Genomic DNA, 25,028 nt, shown 5'->3' with positions numbered 1-25,028 from the left:
ACTCATGATCACATTGAGCTCAAAAATCACATTGATGAAGTTTTTGTCTAATCTGTTACAGCACTTATGGAAAAAAATATATTTCTACCTCAATAAAGATGTTGTCTCAATAAGGAGATTGAAAATAACTATTTCAAGTGAGAATATTCAAACATCTAATCTATAGATCCCACTCAATTGGCCTCCTAATGTAAATAAAACCATTAGAGCAGCACAAACATCACAATCAATTTAGGTCTGAATCAAGCAATTTGGAAATGGAAACTTTTTTCTCTCTTTCCACGTGTCTTGCATTCCCTGTGGTTATGTTTTTGACGTTCCCTAAGGAACTAATTTTTCTTTTTTACTTTAGATTAAGAAGCTTTGTATGGTTATAATGCAGAGTGTTTACATTGCATAGGATCATTTTTCACATAAGTTTACATAAAAAATTATGAATTATCAGAATCATTATTCAACTGAATACAATTTTGAAAAATGGCTGTCTCACCTCATTGTTTTCTCTTCATCTCCTCACAAGTATCCCATATTTGGTCAAGTCTGTGACAATTCAATCAAATTAAATTTCAGGTGGAATATGATTTGTGAATTGAGGTTTAGCGTAGGTGCCCGCCAAATTTATATGATCAATTTATTTTTGTTGAATATTAAAAACCTTTGATCTTTCGCGTTTTTATAAAAAATTGAAAATTACTCATTTTGGCCGTTGAACTAAATTACAAAAAAAAACAATAAAAGAGATGCATGAAATTTTTCGACTTTAATATTTTTTGCTCTAGAAAATTTGTTTCCTGTAGTTTTCTTGTACATAATAAGTATCACATTTATCCTTTGGTAAATGAAGTCAAAGAAACTATTTATAAAGTAATCAATAGTTTAAAAAAATAATTATGGTTTCAAAGAAAAAGAATAATTTTTTGTTTTTTATAAAAATTTATCGTCTGTTTTAATTTTTGATTCCCATGTATTATTGATTTTTGGGATTTGATTAAATCGAAAGTCATTCGAAAAACAAGAAAGTAAAAGCTTAGACTTGGTAATAAAAAAGAAATAGCTCGCGGAAACCAAAAGAAAACTGTTTTTTTTATTTTACTCTTTTGAATACCTAATTCTTACACGGAAATCTTTGCTCTGTTTTTTCTTCAAACAAAATTGTATATACCTTTTTATATAGTGTTATGACAATTTTTTCGAGAATGTTTTATTCTTTTAGTTTAATAATTAAACATCCTTCTCAACAATCACCCCCCTCAAAAATTCGAAACGTTTTTTAAACTGCTCCCCTTCTGCAGCCCATAGTAAAGAGTTTTTGTTATCCGGCCTCGCATATATTTACTTGATTCAGTATTTACTTGATTATAATATATTCCCCCATTTTGAAAAGAATGTTGGAACAATAAAACGAAAGAAAATGGATGATCAGGCATCTGTGCTATCGCGCAGCCATTTCACATCTTAAAAATGGACAAAATTTGTTTTCTTTGTAATGTGATCAAGAACAGTAAAATGTGATTCGAATCACCTTTTAAGTAAATTAATTGATAGGTGCTCCCTATGAACTGTATATTAATTGCTCTCAAACAAGTTCATAGCATTTTTTGGCCCTGTTGAACATCCTTAATGGTTTTTCTCTGGATGGTTTTCTCGTCTTATCGAAACAGACTTTTTGAGTGACTTTTTCACGCTTGGCATGGCACCTTGGCTTGCGCGTGACCTAAGTTAGTTGCTGTCTTCAGTATGTAAGTCGCCAATTTAATCCGCTGCAGTTTAATACAAAACCTCAAATGAAAACCTCAAGTTGCGTAAAAAACTTAGTGCTGAAATAAGCTGTAGGTTCTAGGAAACGCTTTCTTTACGGAAACAAGGACCAAATAATTGCTCACATTTGACTTCAAAGCAGTTTATTTGAGTTTTATTTTTATAACTTTACCTTGAGAAAGTATATTACTAACTGCAGAAAATATAGCAAGTTTCTAAAAGGTAAATTACCAAAGTCCAACATTTCATGCAGTTAGATCAAAATTTTTAAAATTAATTTAAATCTCCTTAAAAAAAGATACTGAATTTGCCTTATTGAACAAGAAATTAAGCAATTTCAACCAATGAGTTGCCGATAAGTTCCCAGTGCTGACAATGCACTCGTCTTAACCACTTTGAGAGAAAAGAATAATTCCTACAAACGCAAACGAATTTCTGGATTGCAGCTTTCCTAATTTAAACTTCCTGAGCTTTCGCTTAACTTCATTATTTCTGTCATGTCACGAATGGTCGAACGAGATCTAGGAAACTTTGTGTACTTAAAAACAAATATGGTGATCGTTCTATAAGGCTTAAAATCAGGCAGATGACGAACTGCTGAATAGTATATTTTCCAAACTTTGTAAATAACATTCGTACCAAATCAAACCTTCAAGTTAAAGATTTTTCTCATAAATTCAATGATGATTAAATCATAGACAATTGTGAGTTGCTATCTAAATTTACTAGTAAAGACACCGAATGTTGACATCGAAAGTTATTTAATTCTGTATTTTTTGACAGCAGTAATTCTTCCTGGTTTTTATCAGCAACTACTACAGTCATTTCTCTTCTGCTTGAGACACTTGAAAACAGGCCTTCATGGCCTAATTGCGCTATCCCAGAGTGATATCGATTTTGTCTCGATGTAAATTTATATAATTAAGATTTTTTTAATAGACGCGAAGCAATAGCGGCTTTTATTGGGGACATCGTGGTTTTCTAAAGAATTTGAATTGTTTTGGGGCGCTGTCTTTTTTATGATCTGCTCTCACTTTTTCATGATTTCTGAAGTCAAATTGGAGTTCTGATTTTGGTCTTGCCGGAACAGGAAGTGGAGAAAAAAAGCGAGTGGTTTTGTGCCGCGAAATTTTTTTGCTCTTATTTTAAAGTAGAGTGAGAAAACGGTGGTTGAACAAAAATTCGCTTTCTCGCTTGTGGTTTTTTGTTCACATGCGGAAATTTCACTTAGATTTTTATTGTTTTTTTGTCAGTTTTTTGGATAGGAATTTTTCTAAATGGTTTTACCAATCCGTTCATAGTTCATTCTAGGCCTAGTTTTTGTTTGAACCAAATTTCCATTTCTCGCTAGTGGTTTTTTCACATGCGGCATTTTGACATTGAGTTTCTCCTTTTTTTCATTTTATCTGATTTTTTTTAGAAATCAATTCCCAGTTCTTTCATAGGCAATTCCAGGTCTAGTCATGTTTAGTCAATGAAATTTCTTTGAATTGTACGTCAGTACTTGTCCGCTTATGTTTTTTTTAATTCGTCGTCTCCAGCGATGATTCTTGCGACCTGCCTTCTTGGAATTGACTTTTTCAATTTCAGTGAGTTCTACTGCTTTGCAGTTTTCTTGTTAAATATTGACATTAATTTTGCTCTTATAGTGCTCTTAGTGTTTATTTCTTATGGTTTTGGAAATTATCGTCGCTTTTGATCCAAATTTTTTTCCAATATTTTTTGTCAGCTAGATTACCTTAAATGTAAACATACTTTTTGGCTGTGATGAAACGCTTGGAATATTGAGATTCTTAAGATGTCACGGATTTTAATCAAGAGTTATAAGTATTATGGACAGAAATTTTGAATGGCTGGATGCTTTTTTTGCGAGCGCTGCAGAGTAGATGTCCAATTTAAAACGATGAATCCCTCTTTTTGGATTTTAGGTTTGATCTGATGTGTTTACTATTTTTGGGCTGTTGTCTGTTTTGTTTTTGCAATGTAACCATAATTAAATATTTGAATAATTATTTTTTGCTTTGCCAAAAATTCCATAGATGTCTTCAGAGAATGATGAATTACTTTATGACGTAGTTCTCAACATGTGCGACTGAAATTCCAAGGCATTATCTGAAGGTTTCAATATGCATTGCATGCCAATTCTGTCCAAAAACTACCAGTCATCATTGAGAGCCATCCTAGCATGTTCTGTCAATCAGATCAACTACAGATTGGGCTCCAATTTCATCAACTCCAAAACTGCCGCCCAACTCTGGCAAAGTGTGACGCCGCATGACCAAAAGCAGCACACTGGAGGAAAACGTTTAATCAGGTATTAAGATTTTATTTTTCATCATTACTGTATTTTGAAGTTACTGTACCCGAGTTTCTGTCTTCTAGTTTGATTATGTACGCCAATTATCCACGCCGTTTCTTTTTTCTTGATAAATGGAAAAATATATTTTGTATTCTTTTCGAGCAACCCAGAGAGCACAGAGGTGGCATCTATTTCAAGTGTATAAAAGCATTTTAACTTTACCGAAGTAGCTTTTGTATACTTGAACTGGATTCAATTTTAGTGCTATGCTGATATCGATACCGGTAAAAAAAACATAACAGAATTCACGTTACCCGAATAATGGGATCCATCACACTGTGTTGTTTATGGCGCCCAGTTAGAGGTGTTGTAGTGTATTGCTATATCGAAAAAATCTTGGTGATAGTTGGGACGCACACAGCTGGGTACGTTTATCAAGCTTAACTGTTTGTGTTTCTAGAGTTCATGGCAAAATTGCACTATTCGCTCAGGTTATTTGTGGTCTGTGATGATTTCAAAGAAACATCAAGAAACTTAGAAGTTTTCTTTATTAACGTTTCAAAGAACGAAAGAAGAACTAACCTGATTAACTTTATTGCTGTGTAGATAAGTAATGGCCACAAAACTAAACTCAATTCTAATTTTGTTTTGGCGCTATCATTATCTTATTGACCTATCAATCATATGTCAAAGTAAATTCTCCCACCAACAGAAACCTGATTCTAACATCCACCGACCTCCAGTATCTTCAGTAACTTTAGTATCTTCAGTCAAGAAATAATCAATCCTGATTAGTTGAATGTAGTGTGTCTGTTTAAGGAAAGCAGTGAAGGATCTGAATTTGGGAAGACCTGTAGGAACTGGCAAGTTGGGAATCATGTGGCCTGGTTTGAATGCACCTGTGAAGATCCAACATTACAATGAGACACTGAAGGACGCTTTTGATCAAGGTAAATGGCAACTTCTCTTCATAGATCAGATCTCCTCTTGACATCCAGTTGTAATTGAGTGCTATCACTTTAAAAAAAAAATAATAAAACGTATTTTTAAGATAAACCGATAACAACGGAGACCAATTCGATACTGTTCATCACAAAAGTGCCTCTTTAATGCGCTAGTCATTCATTATACAAGGATTATACAAAGAAATAGCGTGTTATTTGTACGAAATCTTATGTTTCGTGTGTGGAATTGTTTCATTCCCCCGGTCGGTTAAATATAACAAACTCTAACTGTTATTTTTTACATCTTCATAGTGTAATAAATAAAGGCAATGATTGTCAACTCTTATGCCATGCATTCCATTTTAATGCCAATGTAGAAAATGGTTTATTCATATGAGCTAATGAAAACAGTTTCTAGAGGAAAAATATATCTGATTTGAACAGATAGTCAGCCCATAGCAGTAAGCAGTATACGCGATAGAATTAATTGCGCACAAATGTATGTTCCAGGTTCAAATGAAGCACCCATACCTGGATCACACGGGTTAACAAAATCATGGATGCAATCACACAGTGCTGCTAAAGAGCTCATTACCTCTAAACGACAGTCACCTATGACAGAAACAGCCCAACATTCAACAATTGACTCGGGTACTGGAAAAGAGAGATCTGAAAGGTCACGGTCACCGGGCGCTCAGAGATCAAAAAGTCACCGGATCCAATCAAAACGCAATTTCTCAACAGCCTCGTTATCAAATGTTAATGATTGCAATCCCTGTTTAAATGGGGTACGGAGTTGCTCAACAGGAGCCGGGGGTATTCCTGGAGGAAACCCGCGAATGAGCCGTTTCAACAGAGTCCGAGTGGACCAAGCGTTGGGATCAGTTAAAGATTTACAGAAAGCACAGGCGGTTAAATTCGATGCGGCTGATAAGCGAGTGAGAAAGCGAAGCTACTCGGCTCCATTGAGTATCAGGGGTTGGACATCAAAGTCTCTCGGGGGGTTGTCAGTGGGTGCACCAGATCCAAAGGGCGTAGTTGATTACAAAGGGTTGGTGACTTCACTGCTTTTACACGTAATGCTCATCGATTCTCTATATGAGGCTTTTGTTTTTGAAAAGATTTTATATTTGAAATCGGCTTCCGATCGAACTGTCGGGCTTAACATAACTAAAATCTTTGCTTCTTTATGAAGATTTTATGGCAGCATTTAAGCCTTTAATATGAAAGAAAAAATATATATAGCTGTTAATGATTACTAGCTTATTTAGAGCTGTTTAGAGAATTATATAAAATAGAATTACCCTCTGTCTTACATGTGGTGATTGTGTTGTTGTGGTACAGGTTTCAGACAAAGATCTTGGAAGTTAAGAGGGTGTGTGTGATGAAGGGCAGATACGGCAGGTGCTATAGGAAGTGGGTGCTAGTAGTGTGTGGGAACTACAACGGACTCATCGGATACGCTTTTGCAAGAGGTCAGTCACAAAGGATATCTTAATTTCCACTGTATTTTCAGAGGAATCTATCAATTAGAGAGAACAACTGCAATAGATTTTAAATTTGTTGGCTTTTAACAATATTAGGTGGACAGAATCTACATCTCACATCATAGTTTTACATTGTATCAGCAAATAACAATACTTAGATGTATCCAATTTAAAGTAATCATCTCGCGATTTTTTGAACAAGTTATTGAGGTTTTATGTCGAATGGATGAAATATTTCAAAATTCATTATTTAATTATTTTCTAGCTGACCAATTGACGCAAGCAGTGCGTGTTGCCAAGAACAGTGCCTCGAAAAAACTGGTATTTGTGGAGAGAAACCACAACACGATCTTCACGGATGCGACTGTAGATGTGGATAGGACCACAGTGCACATGAGGCGAATGCAACCTGGTGGTGGCCTCAAGTCAGTCTCTTTAAATATAATGCCCCTTTGAATCACAGTTTTTGCAAATTGTAAAATTTTTCTTTATCAAACGAAACATTTTCAGGATTTGTTCCATTTGATGCTTTCCGAGATGCTTTCCATTTGATGCTTTCAGTTTTTCATGTGCTTAGAAAATGAAATAAGGGGGATTGGCATCGGCTGTGCTTTGCACAAGAAGTGTTCCATCCAACCAAATAACCGTTTATATAGCCGTCATCAGCTACTCAAATGGATAGTATTTAAGCGCTGTCAGAGCATTGTTAATAGCCGTGAAGCGATTGCGGCTATTATTGGGGACATGTGGTTTTTGTACGATTCAAAGAATTTGAATTGTATTGGGGCGCTGTCTTCTAAGATCTGTTCACACATTTTCATGATTTTTGAAGTCAAATTGGAGTAGTGGAGCGAAAAAGCGAGTGGTTTTGCGGCGTGAAATTTTTCACTCTAATTTTAAAGTAGAGTGTGAAAACGGTGTTTGAACAAAAATTCGTTTTCTCGCTAGTGGTTTTTTGCTCACATGCGGTAATTTCACTGATTTTCTATTTTTTCGATATTTTGGATCGGACTTTTCTAACTGGTTTTCCCAATCCATTTAAAGTTCACTCTAGGCCTAGTTTTTTGTTTGAACCAAATTTTTCTCGCTAGTAGTTTTTTGTTCACATGCGGCATTTTGACATATTTTTTGAGGTTTTTTAAAATTTTTTTGATCTGTTTTTTTTTTGGAAATGGTTTTCCCATTTCACTCTTAGTCGGTTCTAGGTCTACTTTTCGTTTAGTCAATAAAAATTTTTGAATTGTACGTCAGGACTGGTACTGCTATGGTTTTTAATTCGTCGTCTCCATTGATGATTCCTACGACCTGACTTCTTGCAGTTGACTTTTTCAATGACTCCAGTGACTTCGCAGATAAAATTTGTGTGCGTGACGTCATTTCTGTTTTTATGAACACTAGTTAAAGATCAATAGTGTGCATCTAAATAGTACCAAACTTATATGCCCTAATTCTTGAGTATTAGTCGTGAGTTTTTGATTTTGAATATCAATTTTGGAATAGCTTTTTTTCGTTATAGACCGTATGTGTTATAAAATTAACAGTCCGAACCTAACCCAAAAGTATAGTGGTCTATTAAAGGACTGGTGGTCGATCTGTCTTTCTTATTTCTTAAGTTGTTTCAATTCATGGAAAGCCACAAGCATCTATCGCGGCTATTTTCCGGCAATCTGTCGGCTATGTTCGGTTTGTAGATCTATCTGCTAAACAATGCATGAAAAATTATGTTAGGCCCATATATTATTCTCAGGAATAGCAAAAAATTATTGACTTATTTTTTTGTTCATCGGTTTTTCTTCTTGTTAATAGCTGCCCTCATCGTCTCAGCTGGCTATTATAGCGACTTGACGGGGAGTATTGGTGGGGAGCTTCTTTTATCGATGGTTTTGTTGGTGTGTATTTGAAACCGGGCGTAGGATATTAGTCGAAAACTCGATTATGCGAAAGGCATTTTTCTTGCCATTGGGTGAAAATTCTGAACTAATAAATTTTGTGGCAGTTTGGCAATTACCAATTGAAAACTCTAAGGGGTGCTATATCCGCTTGATTTTGTAATTTAATTAGGCCACTATAACAATAGACTTTCCCCAATTTTTGTGCGTTTTTTAAACCGGCAGTTTTTAAATTGTTTGTAGTAAAGCTGTTAAAAAGTTTAAACATTCATCATTCTTTCCCTGTTTTTTTTTTCGAAATCATCGGCCGTGATGACATGAGTAAAGTAAAAGAGATGCAAAACATTGAAAACGTGAAACCTAACTGTTTTGGTCAAACGGCTGAACGAATTGAAGAAAAAAAGGAAATTTTCTGATCATGCAGCGTTTTTGAGATAGAGCGAGAAAAGTAGGTGTAATAAATTTTTCGCTAAGCGATCGAAATGTTTTGATCACTTGCGGCTTTTTTGAAGCAGTGTTTCAGTTTTCACTTTAGTTTCTCAGGTGAAGTGGTCTTTTTGAACCCTGTTAACAAGTAGTGTGCGTTTGGGTGCATTTTTGAACATTTCAGTCATATAATTTCTGATTTTTCAGTCCTACATATTTCTGATTTCGCTGTTTTAGACGTTTTTAACGTTTTTTAACTGCGGTTATTTTTTGGTTAAAAATTGCGTTGAAAGTCGTTTTTATTTTAGTTTTCATGGCCTCTTCATTTCGTAAAAAGCGTTTTATGTTTGTTTTAGTTGCAGAAATGGCGCTAAATTTTAACAACTTTTACATTTTTTTCGAAGTGTTCTGTCTAATTCATCTTTTTCTCAGTTGTTAAAAAAGTTTTACCATGAATCGTTTTATTAAGTTTTTTTGTAGGGTTTTGGTTTTTAAGTGAAAACTAGTAAAGAATTGATTGCTCATATTTTCAATAAAAAAATAATCAATGCTGCAAATTTTTTTTCTTGCTCTTGTTTAAGGGTTTTCCACTGTTTGTTGGTCCTATGGGTGCTCAATGAATACGCAGGAACTGTTTCTAAAGATGTGTTGAGAACAGTTATTGAGACTTTGCAATTTGTAATGAATTTAAAAATATTAACGTTTTTTTGAAGATTTTAACCTTTAACTCTTTTTTGTCGTTTTTTTTGCGTAATGTATCGCTGGTTATTTATCATTTGATATTCATATGCTGAACACGATGAAATTTTACCAGACTCTTTATTATAAAAAATGCTTTTGGAATAGCAATTTTGTTACAACTTTGTTGCAAATTTATTTTAAATAGCCTCACAACGATAGCTGGGGCTGTTATTGGTCTTCTCTTGTTTTTTATTTCGTCGTAGAGATTTTTGTTACGACCAGATGATGTCACAACCAATTCAAATCTGCTTTTTTTTCTTTCGTTCATGCAATTTCAACTGAATTGCGTGCATATCGTCATTTTAAACTCTTAGTGGAGCGAGTTTTGGTGTTCATTGGCGTGATGGAGTTTTTGGTCCCGCTTGACTTATCTCACTCTCAAAAACGACTTCCTCACTCTAAAAGTGACTTTTCCTTATTTTAATTCAAATAGATGAATTGAAGTGAGTGTTGGACAGATTCTTTGTCAAAATCTAACATCTGAGCATTTAATAAAAAGAATTTTTATGGTCTGTTTCTTTTACTGTCTTTTTGAGACTGCAGATCTGCGATGGTATTGCGACTATTTTCTGGCAATATGCCAGCTATGTTTTAATGTTTAATTTTTTTTTCAATTTTTTTGCCTATATCTTGATTTGGTTTTCGAAATTGCTGGTCTTGCTCACTATTTCATGGAAAAGAAAACTTTGTGGTTATACAGGGAAGTTTTGCTGAAATGAACGATGCACATGTAATTTTCTAAGTTTTTTCTGATTTCCCTCTTGTCTGAAAGGAAATAGGTGGGTCACTGAATTTGCAGTGATAGTTGGGAAATACCACGTTGACATTTGTAGGAGTTTTTGTGAAATTTGTTTTAGGTTTTCTTTTTCTTTTCCGCAGTTTTTTGTATGCACGGTTCTCGGTTCTGTTAATTTGGTGATCAAATATGAATAAAGGCTATTTGCGCGTTCGTATGTCAATATTTTCTGCGGAGGAAGAACTAGCGAAGAAGCTTGTTCAGATGCTTTACCAGTTTTTGTTGGCTTTTTTCTTGTTATTTTTACTATGTTTTTGTTGCAAAATGATTATTATTAAGTAAGAGCTTAATCTTCTTTAGCAGTTGGCCTGGGTTTGATTGGATATCAATTTCGTGTCGTTTCCAGTCTTCCAGCTATTCTTCTGAACTTCGTCGAATCAAATTTTGTTTCTTCGCTCCTGTTGAAAGCGCTTTTAATAATTAGCTGCTCATCAAAGGAATCTAAAATGAATAAATTCATAGTAATGAAATCAAGCATTGAAACAGGATAAACCCAAAAAGACATTTTAGCTTCCCGGTACTTGAGCTTTGTTCCTATATTGTATTTTTCATTTCTGTCCTTTCAATCCCAATCGTGGTTTTGGGAATCATTGGCGGCTATTAATGATTAAAGTAAGCAAAGTTGTTTGCTTAGGACAGTTTATACATTTTTATTTGCAATTTTAGTCATTTCGTGGTTTTCTTTGCTGCATGTTTTTTCTTCTACGGGAAGCTTTCGCTTCACCGCAAAAAATTTCATTGTTGCAGTTAGTAATTTTTGTTAGTTTTTTAGATGTGTTTTAAATAGCCGCGAAGCGATAGCCGAGGCTGTTTTTGGCCTTCTCTCGGTTTTTAATAGCCGCGAAGCGATAGCGGCTATTATTGGGGACATCGTGGTTTTTTACGACTCGAAGAGGAGTATTGAGATTCTACAGGTTTTTTTTAGCAGAAAGCAAGTTTGTTCATGACTTGAATTTTGACTTCTTTCTATTCGAGCTTTTACCTCCGTTTTTGATTGTTGACTTCTGTTTTCGAACATTGGACTTTAACAATAGCTTAGTTTGTAATGTATAGCAATTGGTAACAGTCTGTAATTCAAGGTGGAGAAGTCAATTTGAGAAAATTTGATCCCATTTAACTACCTAAACCGCCCTCCAAAAACAACTACCCCCCTTCAACGTACCTACCCCCCCCCTACCCCCCTTCAACGTACCTACCCCCCCCCCCCGACGTACCTACCCCCCCCCCAACTACCTACCTCCCTCCCCCTCGTACCTACCCCCCCCCCCCTCATTCCTACCTACCTACCCCCGCAACGCACCTACCCCCACCACCACCTACCAACCCCCCCCCCCCCCCACCAGCACCTACCCACACCCCTGAACTGAATAAAAATTTTAACGCTTTTTATGTTAGATTGGTCTACTATTTTTGTTATTTCTAGTGTTTTTTTCGATATTCTGATTTTGTGATTTTGTCCAAGTTAGGGTAGAGATTATTATGCACGACGATTCGAGTCGTTTCCGGTATTCTACCGGCTATGTTTTTTTATTCGTCGTCTCCATCGATGATTCTTACGACCTGACTTCTTGGAATTGACTTCTCGGAATTGACTTCAAGGACTTCTATTGCTTTGCAGTTAAAATTTGTGTACGTGACGTTGTTTCTGCTTTTAGGTCAATTGCGTGACTTACCTCACTCAAAAAATTGACTTCTGAACTCACTTATGGAACTTTAATTTTTAATGAAGATTTACTAGTTAATAGTGTGCATCTAAGTTGTGCCAATCTTATATGCCCTAATTTGTGATTATTAGTCTTGAGTTTTTGATTTCGAATATCAATTTTGAAATAGCTCTTTAAGGGCGTTTTCCTTATAGAACGTATGTGTCAAAAATTGACAGTCCGAAGCTAACCCGAAAAGTCTAGTGGTCTATTGAAGGACTGGTGGTCGATCTGTCTATCTTATTTCTTTAGGTGTTTCAATTCCTGGAAGGCCACGAGCGTCTATCGCGGCTATTTTCCGGCAATCTACCGGCTATGTTTTTTATTTCGACCCAATTTTTGTTACGACCATATGACGTCACAATCACTTAAATCTGCTTTCTGTTCTGTCGTTCATGCAATTTCAACTGAATTGCGTGCGTAACGTTTTTTTTTCACTCTAAGTGGAGTGAGTTTTTTTGTTCATTCGCGTGATTAAATTTTTGGTTACTCGTGACTTACCTCATCCTCAAAAATGACCTCCTCACTCTGGAATTGATTTTTTCTTTACTTTAATTCAAAGAGATAAGGTCAAGTGAGTGTATATCACTCTAATTGAAGGTTATTTAAGAGCAGCTAATAGAAGCAGCAATAAGTTATACAGATTCCTAATTAAAATTTCAAAATCTCCTTTCTTAATGAAAAACTAATTTCTTTTAGTCTGTCTTTTTAAATCTTTCAGACTGCAGATCTACAAAGCTATTGCGGCTATTTTCTGGCAATCTACCAGCTATGTTCGCGATTTCATTTTCAACTGTTTCTAAAGCGATTTACTAGATGAGATCAAAATTTTGCTTCGTATTGACTTTTTGTGCCTATGTCGATAGTTGTGCTTCTGTATATTAATTCTAAATCGAATGCTGTACCACCATGTTAAAGCTCCAATCCTCACAAGTTTTAACGGGCTTTAATTATGCAGCCTAGCGTAATGCTTGCGTTTCGAGACGCGCAATATCTCCATTTTTAGGTTACTAATTCGCTCATTTTTTTCACTCAGCAAGCGTGCCGCTTATTTATAACAAATTAGCCAAATAGCCTTTAACCAAAAATGTGCTCATTAGAATGGTCAATAGGCATCGGTAGCGTAGAGGATAAGACCAATGACTTTCAAGCTAGAGATAGGCGGGGTTCATGTCTAATTAACGGCTGAAAAAGACGCATGGTTTCCTGAACCACAAGTTTCAGAAGTTGGTTTTGTTTTCTTTCGTTCTTTTTCTTCGTTCCTTTTATTTCCTTCCTTTTTGGTTTTTCTTTTCTTTCTCATCTTTACTTTTGTCATTTTTCGGCTCCCAATCTGCACGTTTTGCGCTCATTAAACTTGCCAAAACAAGCGAGCCATTAAAGCATTGAATAAATTTTAGCTGATTAAGAAAAAGCAATAGACATGCAATACACATCGGTAGAGTAAGTGATAAGGCCTATGGCTGTTAAGCCAGGGGCAAGTGTTCGCACCCGAGTTGTTACAGAAAATGGCTTTTTTCTTGACCCAAAAATTGGGTAATTGTTGTATTGCATCCACTCCTGTCTTTCTTTCCTTTTTCTTTTGCACTCATAAAGCATGCAGCATTGCAAAAACAAGCTAACGAATTATCCACTAACCAAAAATTTGCTCATTAGAGAGGTCAATAGGCGTCATAGGCTTTGGTAGCTTAGAGGATAAGACCAATGAATGCCAAGCGAGGGGCAGAGCTTCGAGTCTAATTTTCCTGGAGCACTCATTTGAAAAGTTGGTTTTCTTTTTCGTTTTTTTTTTCATTCCTTTTATTTCGTTCCTTTTCGTTTTATCTTTTCTGTCTCTTTTATCATATTTTGGCTCCTAATCAAAACAGGCGAGCCAGTAAAGCCATTGGCCAAGATATTGCTCATTCAGAAAGAGAAATAGATAAATGCAATACACATCGGTAGCGTAAGCGCTGAGACCTATCATTGGTAGGCGAGGGGCTTGGGTTCGCACCCGAGTTGATGCGAAAAATGGTTTTTTGTAGACCCAAAAAAAGGGTAATTGTTGTTTTTCGTCCGTTGCTGTCTCTCTTTGTTATTAAAGCAGTAAACTAACTTTTTTAAATGTTTTTTTTCTTTTCTTACTGGTGGTTTTTTTTCGTTAAGGCAGCATCCCTTGTATAGGTAATCATTGAACACAGCACAGAAAAGAATATGGATGGTTTCCAGTGAATAAAGGTTAAAACCTCAACTTACAGATTTCGTTGGATAAGTTAGTTTAATTTTGAAACAATTTGAGCTCCGTTTCGTTTTCCTGAGTTTTCTCGATTTCCACCGTAGTTACAATTTTGCGTAATTTGGAATGAGTTGTTGATTAAGTGGTAGTTTCATATCTATCTGAACTTACAAGATAACTGTTTTGAAGAAGCAGCTTTTCCAAATTTCCCCAGTACATTGGCCAAATTCACGATGTAAGAAGTTGATTTGAATTTATCGTCAAAGTTCGATTGGGTCAATTTTTGCTTCAAAAGATTTCAAGTCTTTCATCGATGTTTTACAAATTTTCTTCGCTGTTTGTTCACGTTTTTCGAATTTACACTAGTCTCCCTTTTTACACTTGAATTATGACCGACATTCCTCACTATTTCAAAGTTATAGAATTTGATTTTTTGAGCAAACTTGACCTAGCGTTTGCGTTTAGGACACTGAATTGCTGACAAATCATATTGTCTTCTTATGATTTTTTTCTGACACCCAGGGAATCAATGGTGGCCATAATTCCCCACAATACATCTGTTATGTTTCATTCATATGTTATCAGGTAATTTTTTTCATTAATTGATGGTTGATTTTCTCAAAAAAAATGTGGCAAACTAGAAGATCGATCATATTTCCCAATAAATTTCATTTATTTTTAGGCTATTAAGCTGAGCTTATACAAATTGAGAAACGATTAGAGATAAGAAATATTTTGATAACTTTAACCCTCACTCTTCCTTCTAGAAATAAAAGGGTAGAGAATCAAAGCAGACGCACAGAAGCTAAAGTTCAGTTATCAATCTGTCATTTTTCATCGTAAAGTTTTGTACTTGCTCCATAGGAAAACGCAGCGTATCCTTTTGATTTGGTATTGGAAATCTAAGCGTACGTTTGGAGGAATGAATATTTTTGGTAAAATATTTGAAAACATTTGAATAATCAGAAAACTAAAATCTACATACTTGAGAAGGATATTTCTTACGGAGGCTATTTCTTTTTAAGTCAAGGTCTGATTGACTATATTTTTGTAAACTCTTTTTCTACGAAAATTTCCTGTTAGCAGTAGTTTTTTAATTTGAAAAAGCCTCAGATTAAAAAGTCTTCTAATCTGAAAAGGTTCAGTTTTTTTAGGGCTTTTCAATGCTACCACTTTTGTATCTCCGTAAAAGATATCGATCGGCCAAAATTCACTGAACAAAAAAGCCAGGGTAGCATAAAGATCCTTGCCCCCAAATGAATTGGAGGTTGGAATAATAATAATAATCTTCATATCAGGTTGCAGTTTGTGGCTGTCTTTTGAAATTTCAAATTTTGAAAAATATTATAAATAGAACTGGCATAACTACAAAAGAAGTTAACTTAAATTTGATTAATACAAGCCACCACTATCCCCATTTTTCACAATGTGACCTGTAAGAAGTAAATAGATTGGCTGGCGAATAATGGAGTGAGGGACGCACACTGAGCAAAATTAGCTCAAATTTCTAGCTTTGCGGCTATAGATATTCTGAAGTTTTTGGACAAAACTTTAATACGATAAATGGTAAGAGTCTTCGTTGAGTCTTCAAGTAAATTACTAATAAAAAATGCTTAAATTTTGTGCCTTTTTCTCTTTTGGTAATGTTTGTAACAGATAGCTTCGTTCTCGACTTGAGCTTCGTTCTCGTATTCATGATTACTTAAATTTTGGTGGTTTGGCTGAATTATATCTACTTTAATGAACTCGCTAATTGTCTCCATGTAAAAGTGGCATTGATTCCTAAGTGAAACTCAAATTGGCTGTTCTTCGCGACAAATTAGCGAGATGGTAAAGCTTTGTGTTTACAGATGTTCGCGAGTGATACGAGAGATAGTTCAGTTAGCTGGGATAACTGACCTACGTGCCAAGATCGAGGGTCCAACGAACACTCTTAAAGTAGTCAAGGCAGTCTTTGAGATCCTCTCCAACCAGAAGACCTATCAGCAGATTGCAGACGAGAAGAAACTGAATGTTGTCATGTTTAGAGACGACATACCCTATTATCCCATTTTATTAGGTAGAGTAAATTTTGATTTTTAATTGCTCATTAACGAATTTTGAATCAATTGTAATGTTTTCTTGCAAATTTTTATTGTTTAACCGTTTTGACTTTTCTCACTCAATTTGTTGATCTAAATGCGTGATCTAAATTCGTCGCTCATTCGGAATTTTTAGCAGCTGAATACAATTGGTGGCAGTTTACTACTAGAACTTAAATGAAAAAGTATTACTTAATTCTTGAGCAAATCAATCCATCAACTCAATTTTATCTGTTGCTATCTATATTCTTCATCACTAAAGTCTATTTCGCAGCTATTTCCGCAACGTTATTTTTTGAGTACTAAATTGATGTATTTTTGCATTTAGCTTCACCGCAAGACGGGCACACGCTGCCGGGCACCAACTTAACCCCAGAAGGTGAACTGAGTGACGAAGAGTTACGACAGACTGTCTATGATTACGACTACAAATTAGACAAACACGAGAAAATTAAAAGATTCTATGGACTGAAACCCAACTACAATGCATTTAGAAGGCCGGGTATTCTGGATGTGCCGTCGATTAGAGCAGCGCATAAAACGGAAGCAACAAGAAAGATTTGATGGTGAATGTTAAGGAATTAAACGATTTATCTTGTGTTTAATAGCCGCCCTCATCTTCTCAGCCGGCTATTATAGCGCTCCTATTTTTTTTACAATTCAAAGAATTTGAATTGTATTGGGGCGCTGTCTTTTTTTTAAGATCTGTTCACACATTTTCATGATTTTTGAAGTCAAATTGGAGTAGTGATTTTAGTCATGCCGAAACTGGAAATAGAGCGAAAAAGCGAGTGGTTTTGCGGCGTGAATTTTTTTCGCTCTAATTTTAAAGTAGAGTGAGAAAATGGTGTCTGAACAAAAATTCGGTTTCTCGGTAGTGGTTTTTTTTTCACATGCGGCAATTTCACTCTGATTTTTACTGTTTTTTCGATTTTTTGGATCAGATTTTTTTCTAAATGGTTCTCCCAATCATTCACAGCTCATTCTAGGCCTAGTTTTTTGTTTGAATTGAATTTTCATTTCTCGCTAGTGGTTTTTTTGTTCACATGCGGCATTTTGACATTGATTTTCTGTTTTTTTTTCTTATTTTTTGATCTGATTTTTTTTTTAAAAATGGTTTTCTCAATTCACTCATAGTACATTCTTGGTCTAGTTTTTCTGTTTAGTCAATGAAAATTCTTTGAATTGTACGTCAGTACTTGTCCTGCTATGTTTTACTTCGTCGAATAAAAAAATGTTTCGCTTTACCTCATTTTGCCGCCTTTTCAACATTTTGCGTGAAATCTTTTTGACTTCTCTAGGCTAGTTTCTCTCTTCTCTCATTCTGCTAAAAGTGATTTTGAACATCAGTTGCTCAGCAAAGCAATTCAAAATGAACAGAGTTAGTACAAAAATGGATGTCAGAAATAGAAACGGGATAAACCCATAAAGCCCAATTTTAGATGCCCGCTATTTGAACGTCGTTCCTATAAGTCTTATTTACCATCTCTAATGCTTATTATTGATGGTAGCCCCTGTAGCCTCTCTCTAAAACAGAAGTATGTTCAACCACGAAATGCCATCAAAATAAATCGGACTTAAAAAAATGTTTTTGTACAAAAATCTTTTTTTTTTCAATATATTTCGTTATTTCAATCCCAATCATGCTTATTGGAATCAACGGCGGCTATTTTCCGGCAATCTGCCGGGTATGTTTTTTTAAGTTGATCAATCAAGATCAATATGGAGGCTGAAATTGAATTCTATTCAATGATTTTTGTGAAGAGGCGTAAATGACGCTCGTTTACTTTTGATCAAATGTAAGTTCAGTCAGCTTCACTGAAGATACTGGGTGCATAAAATTATCAATTCGATACAGATTTTTGTTTGAAGTAGACAATAGCTTGTGGCTCACTATGTCTGCGAGGCACAGAAAGCTCACCATAATCTGTGATTTCGAAAAAAAAATAGTTGGCTGATTGATAATGTTAATGAGTTGCAAGAGTTCTAAAAATCAGGGTTGACATTGAATTTTCCTAAATGGCGAGTTCGATAATCACTAGAACGGAGAGAAAATGCATCAGCCAATATTGCAGAAATTGATTTTCGTACAATTTTTCTCCATATATGAAGACCATTTTCAATTGCTCTCGATGAAAGTCTGACTCAATTATAGCTGTACGCTCAGAATCGCTTTATTGCGGTGATCTTGGTTTTTCATTTCGTCGTCTGCCGATCCTTTTTTCGTTTTACATTGGTTCTAAAACATTCTTCCTCTTGAGTGATTTGACTTCTCCCTTTGCTTGATTTTATCGGTACCGCTGAGTTAAGAAAGCAGTGGCATATGAAGATCGCAAGTTGGAACCTCTCCGTTCTCGGAACTTTGTGCACCCGTAAAAAGCTCACTCAGATACCCCCCCATGATTTCAATGGCCCCACCTGACGGGCTTATTGTTATTGATGGTAGCCCCTGTAGCCTCTCTCTAAAACAGAAGTATGTTCAACCACGAAATGCCATCAAAATAAATCGGACTTAAAAAAATGTTTTTGTACAAAAATCTTTTTTTTTCAATATATTCTGTTATTTCAATCCCAATCATGCTTATTGGAATCAACGGCGGCTATTTTCCGGCAATCTGCCGGGTATGTTTTTTTTAAGTTGATCAATCAAGATCAATATGGAGGCTGAAATTGAATTCTATTCAATGATTTTTGTGAAGAGGCGTAAATGACGCTCGTTTACTTTTGATCAAATGTAAGTTCAGTCAGCTTCACTGAAGATACTGGGTGCATAAAATTATCAATTCGATACAGATTTTTGTTTGAAGTAGACAATAGCTTGTGGCTCACTATGTCTGCGAGGCACAGAAAGCTCACCATAATCTGTGATTTCGAAAAAAAAATAGTTGGCTGATTGATAATGTTAATGAGTTGCAAGAGTTCTAAAAATCAGGGTTGACATTGAATTTTCCTAAATGGCGAGTTCGATAATCACTAGAACGGAGAGAGAAAATGCATCAGCCAATATTGCAGAAATTGATTTTCGTACAATTTTTCTCCATATATGAAGACCATTTTCAATTGCTCTCGATGAAAGTCTGACTCAATTATAGCTGTACGCTCAGAATCGCTTTATTGCGGTGATCTTGGTTTTTCATTTCGTCGTCTGCCGATCCTTTTTTCGTTTTACATTGGTTCTAAAACATTCTTCCTCTTGAGTGATTTGACTTCTCCCTTTGCTTGATTTTATCGGTACCGCTGAGTTAAGAAAGCAGTGGCATATGAAGATCGCAAGTTGGAACCTCTCCGTTCTCGGAACTTTGTGCACCCGTAAAAAGCTCACTCAGATACCCCCCCCCCCATGATTTCAATGGCCCCACCTGACGGGCGATATTATTGCATCTGTTTCTTGCACTTGTATTATATCTGTTGCACTTGTATTTTACGTTATTAAATGTCCATGTTTTAATAGAAAGAATAAGAATACGTTAGTTATTGTCTTGACAACCTAATGCACCATTGAGTAGCAATTACAAGCTGTTAATGAAGATTTCAGATAAAATTTTTAGATCATTGATTAATAGCTGACTCACCTCAGCCGGCTATTATGGCGCTCCAATTTTTACAATTCAAAGAATGGTTACAATTCAAAGAATTTTTACAATTCAAAGAATTTGTATTGGTCTTTTTTAAGATCTGTTCACACAATTTCATGATTTTTGGAGTCAAATTGGAGAAGTGATTTTGGTCACGCCGAATCAGGAAGTGGAGCAAAAAAGCAAGTGGTTTTGTGACGTTAAATTTTTCAATCTAATTTTAAAGCAGAGTGAGAAAACGGTGTTTGAACAAAAATTCGCTTTCTGGCTGTTGGTTTTTTGTTCACATGCGTCAATTTCAAATTGATTTTTACTTTTATTTCAATTTTTTGGATAGCATTGTTTTCTAAATGGTTTTTCCAATCCATTCATAGTACATTCTAGGCCTAATTATTTGTTTGAACCTAATTTCTCTTTCTCGCTAGTGGTTTGTGTTCACATGCTGCATTTTGATATTGGGTTTTAGTTTTTTTATCTGATTTTTTAGGAAATGGTTTTCCCATTTCATTCTTAGTCCGTTCTAGGTCTAGTTTTTGTTAAATGAATGAAAATTCTTTGAATTGAACGCCAGGAATTGTCCTGCTATGTTTGTTTTTACATCGTCGTACAAATTTTTTAGCTTCAACATTTTTGCGTGAAATCTTTGACTTCTCTAAGCTAGTTTCACTGTTCTCTCATTCTGCTGAAAGTGTTTTTAGACAGCAGTTGCTCAGCAAAGCAATTTAAAACGAACAGAGTCAGTATCAAAAAACAAAATCAGAAATCGGATCGGGATAAACCCATAAAGCCCAATTTTAGATGCCCGCTACTCGAACTTTATTCTTAATTACCATCTCTAATGCTTATTGATATTGATACTAGCCCCCATGTCGTCTCTCTACAAAACATGAGTATGTTCAGCTCCAAAATAACTATGAGTATGTTCAGCTCCATGGGATTTCATCGGTTTTGTGACTAACCGACGAATTTGGGATCTATTCTCCCATAGTGGGCAAATCTTTGTCTCCAAGAGGACGTGCTATTTTTGTCTTAGTAACGTGCTATATAACGACAAATAAAAAGTGGAACCAAAAAGCGGTTGGGGCATAAGAAGCACTGAACACGTGGGGTTACAGATTAGATACCCAATTAGGCTCACGTTTTCTCCTGGGGAACAGGATGAACTGGTAAAACCCGCGGCCATCAAGTTCGTAAGCAGTGTTCTAAGAGTGTTACTAGTCTCCGAGTATGCGATTGATCCGAACTGTCGATGAGACATGAATTTATGGCGTGAAGGGAGCTTTTAAAGAGATTGAGACCCTTTCTTTTCCAAACAGCCTGGTAAAAATCATTGTCTAGGCGTAGCTTCACGACACAAAATACAGGTTTTTGTGGTTTATATATGCGCATCAGCTTCTATGCAATTTTTTGTCTCATTAATTTCTCTAGCCTCGCACTGAGTGAAGACAGCCCTCTAGGTATAAGCTAGCTACTACCAAGCAAAGCCAAGTCAGTCTCCCCTTGTCCGTTATTTCCGAGCAATTTGTCCAACATTAGTCGATTATAATCGTTTAATTCTTTGGAAATAGGCCAGTTTAGTTTGTTTTTGCTCAAAAAACCTGTTTTATTGCTCTCAAACGCAGTTTGTATTAATTATATTAGTCATATGGTCTTTTTATGCGATTTTTTGCTTTAACGATTTATTGTCTGTCCCTATTAATTTTACTTCTCAAATAGTCTCAAAAGTATGCGATTCAACTCCCCGTCCGCCCTCCTCCACCTGGCGATTTGGACCTCCATCTCGACCAGCTTTCCCGATCCTTGCTACCTCGTTTGACCACCCCCTGCCCTCTCCTCTTCGCACCTCCTGTTTTTTTTAGTTTGCACCTCTGAAAAAACTGTTCTAACTCTCTACTTTGCGCAACAATTCTCTTGGATGAATAATGCTAGCTGGGATGTATTGATTCAAATGTTTAAAATTGCAACAAATTCATAGGCAGCAGGAATTCAACGCTTAACAGAGGCGTTAGATAAAATTGGTTTCTGATATATTAATATTTATATAATTATATTTTAATAGCCGCACAGCGATAGCTGAGGCTATTATTGGCCTTCTCTTGGTTTTTTTTATTTCGTCGTCATGATTTTTGTTACGACCATATGACGTCACAGCCACTTTTTGTTCATTCGTTCATGCAATTTCAACTGAATTGCATGTGTGACGTCATTTTTCGCTCTTAGTGGAGCGAGTTTTTTTGTTCATGCGCGTGATTAAATTTTTGGTCACACTTGACTTACCTCACTCTCAAAAATGACTTCCTCAATTTGAAATTGACTTTTATTTACTTTAATTCAAAGAGATAAGGTCAGATGGGTGTGTGTCACTCTAAATGAAGGTTATTCGAGATCAGCTAATAGAGGCAGCAATAACTTATACAGATTTTTAATCAAAATATAACAGATCAGCCTTCAATGAAAAGACGAAATTTTTTGGTCTGTCTTTTTTACTGTTTTTTTAGACTGCCGATCTACGAATCAATTGCGGCTATTTTCTGGCAATCTGCCAGCTATGTTATGCTTATATTTATATTTATTTGTATATTTATATTTGAGAGGTTTTGAGTTTCTGAACAAGAAAAGTCAAGTTTCTTCAGAAAAAAATGAGTGTTTTGTCTATCTTATTGGTGTCAGATACCGGTATTTTAATCGCTTTTTGCCCTTTCTTTATTGTGACTGAATGGGCTTTGAAAGACAGCTATTACGATGCATGGATAGAATAAAACCCGGAAAATTTTTCGAATCTTTTTGGACATTCAATTATTTTAAGATAACAAATATAGTTCAGAATTATAAAACCTGCTGGCGCTTTTTTTACACAGGTAGTAGAAAAAAACTTCCGGAAAGTGGTTTAAAAAACTTATCAAGAAAACATACAGCAAAAATTTTTTCTGTCACGCAGGTAATCCTTATAAACTGAGATAATCGTGTAATCCTATATTATTTAACTCCCCGTCCACTGGATGCATTACTCTTCTATGATTTCAGCCTCATTGCAGCTCTCTTGTCAAATTCAAATCGGGTACAATTTGTTAAGTAGAAGGACAATATAATTTGGAGCAATCAATTCCTGGCACACTGATTAGCTAAAATCAATCATCCTTAAAATCTTATATTTTAAGCAAATTTTGCCTATATTTTTTCATGATCATAAATACATAAATTTTAAGACATGGGACAAATGGGTTTGCTAATTTGAATCGAACTGCTAAATATCCAAAATTGTACGTAAGCCAACTGTCAGTATAGTTTGACAATGGAATTAAACCTATTTTGGTAAATCAAAAAATGAGTTCTGATCAGAGTAATATCAGTTTATTTCTTATCACACTTTATATTTAGCGCTATCTTAATTAATAGACTGAAATAGCAGAATTGGAAAACATGAAAGCATGTACGTAAATTTTAAGCTGCTGTAGTGACTTTAATTGAGCTCGTACTGTAGAGAAAATTAAACAACTTTGAAGCTGCGCAATTTAGTATCTGTAAGCCCACGCAAACTAGTTAATTCGTAGCCACGGAGAGTGCTGGCACTAACTGTGAAAAATGGCCATTGGTTTTGAAATTATCTGAAATTGTCTTTCACGGATATTACTCACGGATATTTGACCCAACATTTAGTCAATTCGGCAGATTGTCACTACTTTTCACTCGCGCTTCAAATGTGGCAGGGAAAACAATGACAAGCGCAGGTTTAAAAATTTGCGATACAGGAATTATTTGACAAATGTTTCATGTGCTATTGCTTTTTGGAGCATTTTATATATCGCCTATAGTTAATACAAAAAGAATTTTTGATCACAGCTGAGAAATGCTACAAATTTTTTTTGTTCAACTAACTGCATGCAATTAACCATTAAGCGCTTTTAATGAGGCAGAGGTTACAGCTTTTTCAGTTACTCCTGAAAGTAGTTTGAATGTACTTAGACTTAGCATGCAATTTTCATCTATGCCTGGAGCCCCGGGTTCTTTAAACAAAAATGTCTTGAAGCTCAACGTAAAATCTCAAGTAACCAGTGTTGCTCACTTTTCATTTTTTTTAAATTTTTTACTTTTTACAATTTATACAGTTTATTAAACTTTTTAGATCATCTTCGTTGTTATATGCAACAATAAGTACACTTCCGTTTTTTGGGGTTTTGGGGACTTTCTGGAAAACAGCAACAAAATTTTGTCCGATTTCTTTGTCAGCGTCTGTGGAAAACTGATATCCGTGAAAATTGATTCCTGCACATTAATAAAAAATTGTATTAATTTTTTCATTTTTATTGATAGCGTAACCAATCTTTTCTCTAAAGTGCCCACAAATTTTTCCGATTAGCTTGAGAATTTGTTGCTGGTAATTCTTTAGTTACTTGAGCTGAGCACAGAGACTTTGATTTCTTAAAGATCTATGGTCAGGATGGGTGCTCGTCTGCAAGTAATATCAACTTTCAGATTATAATTTGTCGAAGGATTCTTTTGCTTTTGCTTATCTATTTAACCTTAATAGATGGTTGAAAAAAGATAGCTAATCCTTATTCATGAATCTCAAGTAAAAAAAATTAACCTGTAGGTAATTATGAAAAGAAAATGTTGCCACTAATTTTAAAGCGTGTTAGAAATGCGAATTGGTAAAAATTTTCACGCACAATTCTAATTCTTGCGCCAACTCGTACTGTTTTTTTTTTACTGTCAATGTGGTCCACATATGCTTTCAACTCTATTCCTAAATGTCCGCAATATAAGTCGCAAAAATTTTGGACAATTTGGGCCGAGCTTAATAAACGAATGAAAGAACTCAAGGCCAAATTAAACAGTAGAATTGGAAAATCATGAGAAGATTTCAATGGTACATTCTATTACGCCCATTCGATTTGTTCACGCTTGTCAATATCTTTATTCTATTTATATTATTAGTACATAAAAAGAAACGGAAACACAAACTCGTTCCACCTCACTTCCAATAAATCAGTATTGTGACGTATGTACGACTTGAGACTTTCAGTGCCACATTCAGACTAGAAGCGTGTCTAGAAGCATAAAAAAGGACGAAAAACTATGAAAATCAGTTGAAACTCGATAACTTTGTCTGCGGG

General features: G+C 35.3%; 2 protein-coding genes across 2 annotated transcripts in view; both read left to right on the top strand.

Moving 5' to 3' along the window:
* The window catches only part of LOC142348157 (serine palmitoyltransferase 1-like), a 467,259-nt gene that overhangs the window by 153,753 nt on the left and 288,478 nt on the right, over window positions 1–25,028 (top strand). The window lies entirely within an intron of this gene.
* LOC142348583 (uncharacterized) lies at window positions 3,784–16,937 on the top strand. Its single transcript, XM_075399976.1, has 7 exons — window positions 3,784–4,072; window positions 4,877–5,007; window positions 5,512–6,052; window positions 6,346–6,476; window positions 6,754–6,913; window positions 16,109–16,317; window positions 16,668–16,937. The coding sequence occupies exons 1-7, from the start codon at window positions 3,885–3,887 to the stop codon at window positions 16,901–16,903; spliced, it is 1,596 nt and encodes a 531-aa protein (XP_075256091.1). The 5' UTR covers window positions 3,784–3,884; the 3' UTR covers window positions 16,904–16,937.

The sequence above is a fragment of the Convolutriloba macropyga genome, chromosome 10, assembly GCF_964194025.1.
Source record: "Convolutriloba macropyga chromosome 10, txConMacr16.3, whole genome shotgun sequence".
Classification (NCBI taxonomy): Eukaryota; Metazoa; Xenacoelomorpha; order Acoela; family Convolutidae; genus Convolutriloba; species Convolutriloba macropyga.
Note: the sequence above shows the minus strand (reverse complement) of the source record. Positions and strands in the feature narration are given on the sequence as shown.